General features: G+C 45.5%; 1 protein-coding gene across 1 annotated transcript; it reads left to right on the top strand.

Annotated features, from left to right (window-relative positions):
- The first annotated feature begins 3,355 nt into the window (after positions 1-3,355).
- CFAP298 (cilia and flagella associated protein 298) lies at positions 3,356-10,545 on the top strand. The gene is given in 8 exon segments (XM_033091974.1): positions 3,356-4,084; positions 6,252-6,360; positions 6,362-6,417; positions 7,485-7,552; positions 8,020-8,178; positions 8,959-9,090; positions 9,825-9,920; positions 10,234-10,545. Coding segments are annotated over 8 exon segments (852 nt in total). The 5' UTR covers positions 3,356-3,945; the 3' UTR covers positions 10,327-10,545.
- Positions 10,546-11,417: the final 872 nt, after the last annotated feature.

Genomic DNA, 11,417 nt, shown 5'->3' with positions numbered 1-11,417 from the left:
CTCGAAAGGGAAGAATTTTTCTCAGCCATTTTCCTTGAACCTACATAAAACAAGTTTAGTGACGTTTGGGGATTAACTCTGATTGTTGAATCAGGTATTTTAATTCAGGATCTTATTTCCATCCATTTCATTTCTCCATATAATACTCCAAAAGTAAGAAGAAAGATATTCTGAGATTACTAATCATTAAGAAGCCCATGCACTTAATTCTGTAAAAGAGGCCCTCATTCAAAATCGCGTTGGCTTGAAAATCACACAAGCATGAAGGATGATTTCTAACCTCCAGCAAAAGAAAGAACTGGGGGTGGGGTGGGGGGAGGGGGAGGGCGGGGAGGGCGAGGCAGCAGGGAAACAGGCCCACGAATAGCCAGACAAGAGACTGGCTAAAAAGACCCAAATAAGACACCAAGGCTACTTGGTGAGTATTGCCCTTTTTTCAGTGATTGCTATTCAAAACAATAACCTTGATTCATAAGTAGTTTAATTGTATCTATTAACCTCTGATTAAGAAGTTACAGATACAGAATAATAGGTTTTAAATTTTTTTTCAGTTTTAAGGTAACTGTAGATTTTTGTACAGTTGTTAGAAATAATACATAGATATTCCCAGTATCCGCAGTGGTAACATTTTTCAAAACTGTAGTTCACTGCTGTAACCAGCATATTAACTGATACCAAGCATTTCCTTCCCCACAAAGATCCCTCATGTTGCCCTTTCCTCACTACCTTCTCGTCCCATCCCCCGTTTTCCCTGTCCTTAACTTCTGGCAACCACTAACTTATTCTCCATTTCTATTATTTTGCCACTTCAAGAATGTTCTATAAATGGTATATAACCTTTTGGAATTGGCTTTTTCTACTCAGCATAATTCTCCGGAGATTCATCTAGATTGTGTGTGTATAATAGTTCGTTCCTTTGTATTGCTAAATAGTATTCCATGGGATGGATGGACCACAGTTGGTTTAGCCATTCGCCCACCCATTGAAGGACATGTGGGTTGTTCCCAGTTTGGGGCTATTATAAATACAGCTGCTATGAACATTCATGTACAGAGTTTTGTGTGAACCTAAGTTTTCATTTCTCGGGGATAAATGTTCAGGAGAGCAATTGCTGGGTCATAGGGTAGTTGCATGCTTGGATTTTTAAAAAACTGACCAACTGTTTTCCAGATGACGGGACCATTTTACATTCCTGTGTAAAATGATGTGATCCGGTTTCTCTGCATCCTTGCTTGCATCTGCTGCTGTCACTATGTTTTATTTTAGCCATTTTAGTAGTGGATATTTCATTATGGCTTTAATTTGTTTCCTTAATAGCTAATGATGGTGAACATTATTCGTGTGTTTATTTGCCATCTAATATCTTTAGTAATATATGTCTTTTGCCCATTTTCTAAAGGGATTTTTTTTTTTACTGTTGTGTTTTGAGGTTTCTTTATTCTACATACTCATCCTTTATTGGACATGTGATTTGCAAATATTTCTCTTAAGTCTGTAGCTTATTTTTTCCTCTTCACGTGATCCGTAGCCAGGTCCTGAGCTCTGCAGGGCCATGAACTACGGTGTGGATGATTGACTCATGATAACCAAACTCACCAAACACTGATGTATGGATCAAAATGCCAAGTTATTAAGTTAGAAAAATAAGTCTGACCCCATCAAGATTAGTGAACGTGGAAAAATGGGAACTCACACACTGTTGGTGAGAGGGTAAATTGGCACATCAATTCTAGAGAGCAATTTAAGAGTCCAGTAAAGTTCATATACTCTATCACAAGGAATCTGACTTGTAGAGAAGAAGGTCTAGTACATGTGGAATGGACATGCATTGTTTGTAATGGTGAAAAACTAGAGATAACAGTGGAGTACTATCCAGCAGTGAAAGTAAATGGTCATAAGATGCCCTTCACCTTAGGAAGGCAACAGTACCTAAGATATTCAGAGAAAATTAGCCAAAATGCACCAGACCACACAGATATCATCTTTGTCTTCAAATTCAGAACCCACGTGGGTGGTGGCCAGACAACAGGCTTTGACATGATTGCTAATTGCTTAAACCACACTGAGAAAAAGCTACACATTTGTAAGACATGGAGTGCAGGAGAAGAAAATGACCTTAATACTGAAATGAATGCACTAAAAGGAGAAAGGAGGAGGACTACAAAGGCAAAAATCAGTACTGACAAAGATTTAACAATGCAAGGGCTTGATCTGTGGCGATTTGGCAGATTTTCCACCAGACGATTAATAAGCTACATATATTTAAACAAAACTGGGTGGACAGTACATGGGTTTTCTATATTTTTCATTAATATACTATTTAAAAATATACCCAGAGACCCTGTAATACATGAGTTTGTGGATAAATGGTTCTCACTAATCAGAAGGCTATACCGTAAACCAGTTTTTAAGCCGGAGTTGCCTTGATGAGTATGGAATTGGATTCAGGAGAAATAGGGGGATGACCATAAGGCCATAAGGCCAGCAGTCAGGAGGTAAGAGAACACAGTAGGCCCATTCGTCCCTCTCGGGAGAGACATTTGCTAGTTTGCCCAGTACTGCCTGTTCCAGGCTCTGGGTGACCCTGCCCCAGCAGTACTAGAGATGAAAACACATCTCTCCCTGGGCTCCACCCAGCTTCCATCCAGTATCAGTCTAACAGTCTTCATATGAAGCCCTGGATTGGCTTTGGACATTTCCAGGCCTACTGTCACACTTTCTCCACTCTCCCCCTGGAACCCCAGGGATGCAATTTCAATGGACAGAGCCAAAGTTTCAGGAATTCAAAGTAGCGGTGCTTGTAATATTCAAATCGATTCATAATGGACGATGGCCCTCCCAAGAATATAACCAGGAGTAGGGCCTTGCCCTGTCAGCTTTGCTGGCGACTTGTCATCAAGGGCTCAGAGCAAATGTTACTCCTTAAGGCATTCCTTGACCATCCAATCTAAAAAGCCAATCATCCAGTTTTGTTTTCTTTATACCTCTATTTGAATTTGCCTTGTCCGTTTATTTCTGTTTTCTCTTTGTCATTTATACTGGAATATAAGCTCCATGACAACAGTCACCCAGGATCTGTCCCCGTGTCACCAGCGCCTGGAAGAAACAGCGCCTGGCCCGACTGCCGTTCAGTATGATTGGTTGGATGGGGCTGGCTGGACAGGCTGGGGAGGGTCGCTCCGGTAGGAGCCGCTTGAGCTACCCTGGATACACGAATCTGTATCAGCCCGCACAGAGGAGTGCCTGCACTTTCCCTGGCTCCTCCGTGCAAAAAAACTAGAGCAGCGCCGACTGCAGGGCTGGGCTATGCGAGCTCACTTCCCCAAACTTTTCCAGACCGGAAGCACCAGGAGATGTTTGGGGAAGTGGAGACGCGGCGGCGGAGACACTGCTGCGGGGCTCGGCGTTTGTGGGTGCTCAGCACCGCCCCCATTCCCCACCTAGCAGCCTCCCTCCCAGCCCACCCATCTCGCCAGGGTGGAATCTCGGGCCCCAGGCGAGTGGACTGGGCGTTCCGCGCTCCTCTCCGACGGCTTGATCTGTGTTTGAGGGTTGCCTGGACAACAGTTACTTCCGGGAGGGGCTGGCCGTATCCGGCTGGGTAGCCGCGGGCCCGGACAAGCCGGCCTCTCTGACTGTGTGGATTGTTGGGGGGCAGAACCTACTCCCGGGCGTGGATTGCCGGCTCTCCGCGCACCATAGCTTCCCCACTGTCGGATTTAGACTTTGATCTGGTGGCTCCTCAGAATCCGTGTTTCTTTGTTGCTCTTGGAAACAGTCACTTCCGGAAGCGAGTGCCGTTTCCCCCTCGCACCGCAGGCGCAGGAGCCGTGGGTTCCGGCTTCTAACCAGCGGTTAGTCAGTTGTGGCTGCTCGCCCCCTGGGTTTCTGCGGGCCGCGCATCCCGGGCCTTCTCGCCGCCTCGGCGGGACCTCTGGTGTCGCCATGGTTCTGCTGCACGTGAAGCGGGGAGACGAGAGCCAGTTCTTGATGCAGGCGCCGGGGAACACGGAGCTGGAGGAGCTCACGGTGCAGGTGACCCGGGTCTACAACGCGCGGCTCAAGGTGCAGCGCGTCTGCTCAGGTGGGCCCGGCGGCGCGGCGAGACTGCGGGCTGGGTCAGTGGAGCCCGGACCAGGCGAGATGGGCTCCCGGGCCTCACAGGGCCCGGGAGGGAGAAGAAACAGGGCCAGATAGGGACTGAGGAAGTTGTGCGGGACCCACAAGGCTTTCTCGGGCAGGCTGGGGGCGAGAGTCAAGTTTGTAAAGATTTGCAGAGACGTGCAGCAGCCGGGCTTGAAATGTGACACCGGGGTGGGGGTGGGGGTGGGGTGTCCACCCGAGATGCGCAAAAAGCGGGTAGAGAGACCCCGGGAGAAGGCGGGGTGGGCGCTGGCCCGGCTCGCAGGCGGGCAGCAGGAGAGGCCAAGTGCGCTCCCAAGTGGCTCAGAGCCAGGATTGGGGCGCTGGGAAGAACGCACTGAAACAGACGGGTAGAGAGGGGAGGAGGCGGGAGCCAAAAGACTGGGCCGAAGAGCAAGTGCAGTGGAATTCAACAAGTGTGAGGGGGGAACGATCGCTGGCCGTTTTTAAAAGGTGAGTTTACGCGTTCGAAACCCGAGGTAGAGCAGTTTCCGGTGGTGAGCCACCTAGCTTGGGGACGGTCCCTCAAGGTTGAGAAGGACATTGGGAGAGCCTTGGTGACCTCGCTCTTCTCCAGGAAAACACAAGCCTGTTTCTCATGGTACAGCGTTTTGTTCACCTTTCCACCGCGATGGAAATGTTCCCTATTTGTGCTGTCCAGTAAGGTATCCTCTAGCCACATGTGGCCGGTGAGCATTTGAGATGGGGCTAGTGCGACCCAGAAACTGCATTTCAATTTTTTTATTTTATTTTAATTAGTCACGTGCAGCTAGCTAGTACCTACCTCCTTAGACAGCACAGAACGTGACAGGATAATACCCCAGATGCAGCCTAGGACGTTGAGTTGTTTTATTACTATAACATGATTTTTGTATCATGGCGAACTCCTTAATGGTCATGGCTTCTGCCTTTATGAAGCATACATATTGTTTCTTAGTAAAATGTACTGATTCTAAAACAAGCTCAATAGTAAATGTTATTTTAAAATTAAAGCATTGGAGGAGAAAAGAGACTCATTTTTATAAAATTATCAGTTGAACATGTGATGCTGAATGTTAAGGTGAACTTAGAATCCATATAGTTATTCTAGAGCCGCCACTGTCAGTGGGGATTCAGACAGGCCCCAGTGCTGTGCCGAATGAAAACAAGGAGGAATGAGACCAGCCGCTTGGCCCCAAAGGCTTAGAGTCTGCAGGGGTGAGGGACAAGAAAGACTCCATTCCGTTAAACCATTTGTTCATAGTATTTGTGTTTACAGGCCATGTTCTCTTCACAGCGTTATGGGAAGCCCCAGATCCGTGTGCCTCTTGTTAAGGAAGAAAGGGAGGGAAGGAAGGGGAGGGGGAGAGAAGGAAAAGGAAGAAGGAAATTTTGTAAGGTTAAAGCGTGGACTGGTTTTGGGGTGAATATGCAAATGTATGGAATAGGAAAAATATAAAGCCGTACCTTTGAATAGTGAACATGATACTAGAAAACCAAGGACTTGTCCTGTCTCTGCCATTTCTGAGGGGTTTGAGCTGCCTTAAATCCTCCCAACGGACTGGATTTATACAAATTTTTTATAAAGTATGTATCCAAAGTTTCTGTAAAATGGTAACAGTGTGACCTGAGCAAGCCTCAGAGGAAACAGCTGTGAATTAGGGAAGATGGGATATTGATAACTGTCATAACTGACTTGGCCTACCTCACAAGGTTAAATAGCTACAATAATCTATGTGAATACACTTGGAAGCCAAAGCCCTGTGTGGATGTGTTAGTTAGACTTTCAATGAATTTTAACCTAATCCTCCTGAGTACCATAAGGACAACATAGCACAGCAAGTCGGGCTCAGAGTCTGCGGCACGGCTGCCTGTGATCTCGTCAGCGACCTCCCGGACTCTGTGCTTCTTTTGACCTGGGATGCATAGGCAACCACTTGCCAAAGGTCAAAGGACAGGTCTGTCACACAGCAAGTGCTTGTTAAGTGTTAAGTGTAAGTGTTTGTTAAGTAAAATTCCTGAGCCGGTGGGCAAGAACCCCTGACCTCAAAGGAGCGTAATTCAAGGAGGTATTAGGTGTCAGGATGATGATTGTGATACAATACTGTCTAACTTTCTCTTGTTTTAAGAAATGGAAGAACTGGCAGAACATGGCATATTCTCCCCTCCTAATATGCAAGGACTGACTGATGACCAGATCGAAGAATTGAAATTAAGGGATGAATGGGGTGAAAAGTGTGCCCAGTGGAGGGTCACTGTTTAAAAAGGATGATATTGGACGAAGGAATGGGCAAGGTGATCCGGCATTTTTCTGTTCTGTGCATGCCTGAATTTAGCAGCGAGTACCGTGTTCCCCCGAAAATGAGACCTCGCCGGACCATCAGCTCTCATGTGTCTTTTGGAGCAAGAATTAATGTAAGACCCAGTATTATATTATATTATATTATACCCAGTCTTAGAGTAAAATAAGACGGGTCTTACATTAATTTTTGCTCCAAAAGGCACATTAGAGCTGATGGTCCAGCTAAGTCTTATTTTTGGGGAAACGGTATGAAAGCGGTTCTTTAAGTTAAAGGTTGACCTCAGTATTTCTGTACAAACTTACAAAGTACTGCGATGCACTGTGTAACTCCGTGTAGTGAAACACCCATCCCGAATGAGCGGGGTGGATAAATGAAGCATCTGTCTTCTTGCTCTTCCTAAGTTGCACCCAGCTTTGAAAATATATCTGATGAACCATTTGCAGTTACCATTTTTGTTGGTCACAAATGGTTGAAAATTGACAATTTCATATGGCTCAACCGAATAGTTTTTTGGGGGGTATCACTGAAAACATACTGAAGGCTGTGTTTTGTTATGGTTTGCAGAATCTGGGGTTAATGTAGAGATTCTGTGTGAAAGAAGGAAGTGAATAGCAGCACAAGACTCTCCACTTGAGTGGAGGACACGCTTCCCTGGTGCACAGCCCTTAGTACATGTCAAAGCACCGAAGAAATGATTCTTCTTTCAGCATATGGTTGATTATGTGGAATTTGAAGGAAAAAAAGGATGATAATTCATTTTGATAGCTTGTCCCTTTTAACCTACATAGAAAGCTCCATTTAAAATATCAAAATGACATTTATTCCTGTTCTTTGTGGCCTTTGCCACTTTGCATAAAGCACACTCCAGGTCTCTGCTCTCGTGAGGAGACTTTTCCCTGCCTTGTCACAGCCAGCTTTCTTGTGTCCTCCACCTAAATTCCGTACCTGTACTTTCTCTCATTTCACTTGCTCCCTGACTCAGACCGAGGGATTGGAATATTTAAGAAGAGTTTTTAAAGATGGCTGCCTCTCTCCCTCTTCCCTTTTTTTATTTTATAGCTCCAAATGAAAAAATGAAGCAAGTTTTAAAGAAGACTATAGAAGAAGCCAAAGCAATAATATCTAAGGTTAGCTTTTTAAATGCTGCTCCAAAGCTTGTCTTTTGAAATACGAACTCCAGTTATGGCTTCCAGAGTTATCTGTTGACCAGCCTTTTCTTTTTTTTTTCTTTTTAAGCCTTCCAGGGACAGGGGAAACAAGCTTGTTTGGGGTGGGCCCTAGCTTATCCTCCTAGTCCGCACAGGTCAGACAGAAAATGTTACTGGCTCGTGTCATGCGATTCCTATGCGGTACAGATAGGAACTGATGCATATGTGACTTTGTTTCTTTTACCTTTTTGAAGAACTTGAGAAAGTGAAAGGCCGTGGTGGATATGGCCCAGCCCCTGAGTTAGATGGTAGTCACTTCGGTACAGGCGCTGTTTGATCCTTTTCGTGGCCCTTGCAGTATCTATCGAGGGTCTTGTACAAAGCTTGATAAATAGTTGTTGAATTGATCAATGGCATTGTAGGTAACGGTGCCTGTCCACTTTCAGAAACAAGTGGAAGCCAGTGTCTGTGTTACCATGGAGATGGTGAAAGATGCCCTGGACCAGCTTCGAGGGGCGGTGATGATCGTTTATCCCATGGGCTTGCCGCCGTACGACCCCATCCGGATGGAATTTGAAAATAAAGAGGACTTGTCGGGTACTCAGGTATGTGGCTCTTGGGTAGTGTGTAAAGTGAGTTTGCATCCCCCCAAAGTGCAGAAGCCCCTCAGATTTGACCCTGCTCTTCTGGGTGAAGATTTTGCTTTACACACAGCTTTCCATCTTGCTGCGCCAAGCTTCTGAACCCAGGGGAGGACCCCGAGAGGGTGGTGCTCATGGTGAGGGCTTGGCCCCCACACAGCGGCAAGAGAGGAGGTCTGGGAGGCTGCCGTGGGGAGTAACTGAAAACACTGCCATTTTTTTGGCCATTGGAAAGCCAGAAACCTAATTTGTGCCTGTTTTCTACGCAAATGCATTGGGCCCTTTGCGTGGAATTTTGTGTTCTAGTCTTACCCCTTGCTTCCTGTTATTTTCTACCTTTATGTTCCATCTTCTTTTGTCTCATTTATTCCTTATCCTGTCAGACAGTGTCTGTTCCTCTGAGCCATTTCAAATAGGTGGAATATGCAGAAGCAAACAAACAGTCGCGTTGTGTCTATATTTACAAATGCAGCAAGATTCCAATATTCTTCCCTGGAGAGGAAGAGGGGCCTTTTATTATGGACGGGTGCGGCCCAGATAGATACTCCCCACGTCCCAGAGCAAGAATTTCCTGAGTCAGGGCAGGAGTTGAAACTAACGGGGAAGGTACTACAAAGCGAGGGCTTTGAGTAGGGGGGGGAATTAGTGCTGCCCGTGGGGGCTCGGAAGCCGTCCCCACACTGGGGCGGAACACCTGTGATTGTGTCGTAATAGCCTTAAATTGCGCTCTTACCATGGCCCCAGGCAGAACTCAATGTCATTGAAGAATCACAGGCACAACTGTGGTGGGCAGCCAAGGAGTTAAGAAGAACAAAGAAGCTTTCAGACTATGTGGGCAAAAATGAAAAAACCAAAATCATCGTCAAAATTCAGCAAGTAAGTACTTTTGCTTTAAGATGTCACTGTTTTTTAATTTACTTTCAAACTGATAAAAATTTACAGTAAATCTGAAAGATTTTAAACTCCTTGTGCAAATACTTGAATCCTATTGGTCCAGACTTAAAGTAAAACTGTCCCCTTATGCACCCAATGAGAACTGGAAGGAAATAGGGATTGCTTGGCGGTATCCGGAGTTTGTTGGGAGGCGGAATGCCATATTAATTTCAACATTAAAAGATAGAGCTACGAGTAAATAAAAATATTTCTCGAAATGAAAATCCAGCACAGAGCACTGATTTCAAGGCTTTCAAAGTGCTGAGGCTCTCTGTACAGGAGGTCAGAGACGGTAAGGCTGCACTGTGAGCTGTGTGTGTGCAAGGCTGCTCTGGTTCTGTGCTCTCGCCAAATCATTACTGTCTAATTTCGGGGAGATGGGGTCCCCCACGATTACTGCTGTCCCTTCCCCACTAGACCTGCAGTGGCCGACTTGGGAATGACTGTGACGGGGACATTGCACATCCCCTGCTCTCCACCCACCAGGAGGGCCTGGAGCGCGGGGCGGCTGAGGACCAGGTCTCCCCGATGAGGCAGGCCTCTGGGTGGTCAGGAATGGGTGACCTCCGTATCCTCAGCTGTTGGCAAAGGCCGTGGTAACACATTCGCTGTAACTTCCTGGGTTGTCCCTGGAAGAATGCCTTAGTCCACAATTTACTCTGCCCTCATCTTTGCAGAGGGGACAAGGGGCTCCAGCCCGAGAACCTATCATCAGCAATGAGGAGCAGAAGCAGCTGATGCTGTATTATCACAGAAGACAAGAGGAACTCAAGGTATCGGGTGACGGATGGGTGTTCGATACAGCTGGCGCTGGGGCATTCACCCCCATGCTTTACCCAAGGGGACTGGGACAGTTGGGGGGCGGTGAGTTCTGCAGGCTGTGGAGGGGGCTTTCTAGAGCTTCAGCCTCTCTAGGGCTGTAGGAGCTCTGCCAGGCTCCCCGTGTGCGGTAGAGTCTGGAAGTGTCCTACTTCTGGGAGGGGGCAGGGGAGGTTGGGCATGGCTTCTTTCTTCAGTCTCTTTAAGTCTCTTTATATTTAAAACACTTTCCTGAAATGCCTTTCTGAATAAAACATTTATTTCCAGAAACTGGAAGAAAATGATGACGACTCCTGTTTAAATTCTCCATGGGCAGATAACACTGCTTTGAAAAGACATTTTCATGGAGTAAAGACATAAAGTGGAGACCAAGATGAAGTTCACCAGTTGATGAAGCTTTCAAAAATAATTGTTCACCTCTTTTTAGGCAAAATAATAACAACAACTAGCAAGGATGCTCACAACCCTCTGTGGAACATGTTGAAACTTCTAGTTTTCCTAGTTTTTCTTTTAGTTTGAATTAAAGGTTGTAGAACTTAACAAATACATCCTCAAAAAATATGCCTGCGTCGCCAATCAGCAGCAGCATCATCATTATTTGTTTCTGATTTGTTTATTCTTTAGATTCCACATATAAGCGAAATCACATTGCATCTGTCTCTCTATCTGATGCTCCACTCAGCACAGAACCTTCCAGGTCCATCCATTCTGCCACAGATGGCAAGAACCCATTCCCTTCCCTGGCCGAGCAATATTCCATTGTATCTATGTACTACCTCCTCTTTATCCATTCCTCCATCGACGGACACCCAGGCTGCCTCCACATCTTGGCCAATGTAAACAATGCTGCAGTGAACATATGGATGCACAGGTCCCCTTGAGGTAGCGTTTTGAGTTTCTTCAGATAAATACCCAGAAGGGGGATCACTGGGTCCTTCTTTGTTTCTTGTTATACCCTTTGTTTTAAAGTCTGTTTGTCTGGTGTAAGTATGGCTACCTCAGCCTTTTTTTTTTTTTTCTTTTTCATGAAATATCTTTACTTTCTCTGTGTGTGTTTCAATCTGAAGTGATTCTCTTATAGGCAGCATATGTAAGTGTTTTCTTATCCACTCAGCCCTCCTATGTCTTGATTGGAGCATTTAATCCATTTACATTGAATAATTGTTGATACATATGCAGCCATTGCCATTTTATTCATAATTTTGATCTTTTTTTTTTTTTTTTTTTTTTTTTTTTTTTTTTTACTGTCTTAAGTCTCTGTAACTCCTTATTCTACTGGTTTGGTAGTGAACTTCTTTAGCTTTTTCTTGTCTGGAAAGCTCTTTATCTCTCCTTCAATTTTAAATGTAGTCTTGCTGGGTAGAGTATCCTTTGTTGTAGGTACTTGCTTTTCATCACATTGAATATTTTATGCCAATCCCTTCTGGCCTGCAAAGTATCTGTTGAGAAAT

Source organism: Rhinolophus ferrumequinum, chromosome 2 (assembly GCF_004115265.2).
Source record: "Rhinolophus ferrumequinum isolate MPI-CBG mRhiFer1 chromosome 2, mRhiFer1_v1.p, whole genome shotgun sequence".
NCBI lineage: Eukaryota > Metazoa > Chordata > Mammalia > Chiroptera > Rhinolophidae > Rhinolophus > Rhinolophus ferrumequinum.
This window is presented reverse-complemented; position numbering and strand designations above follow the sequence as displayed.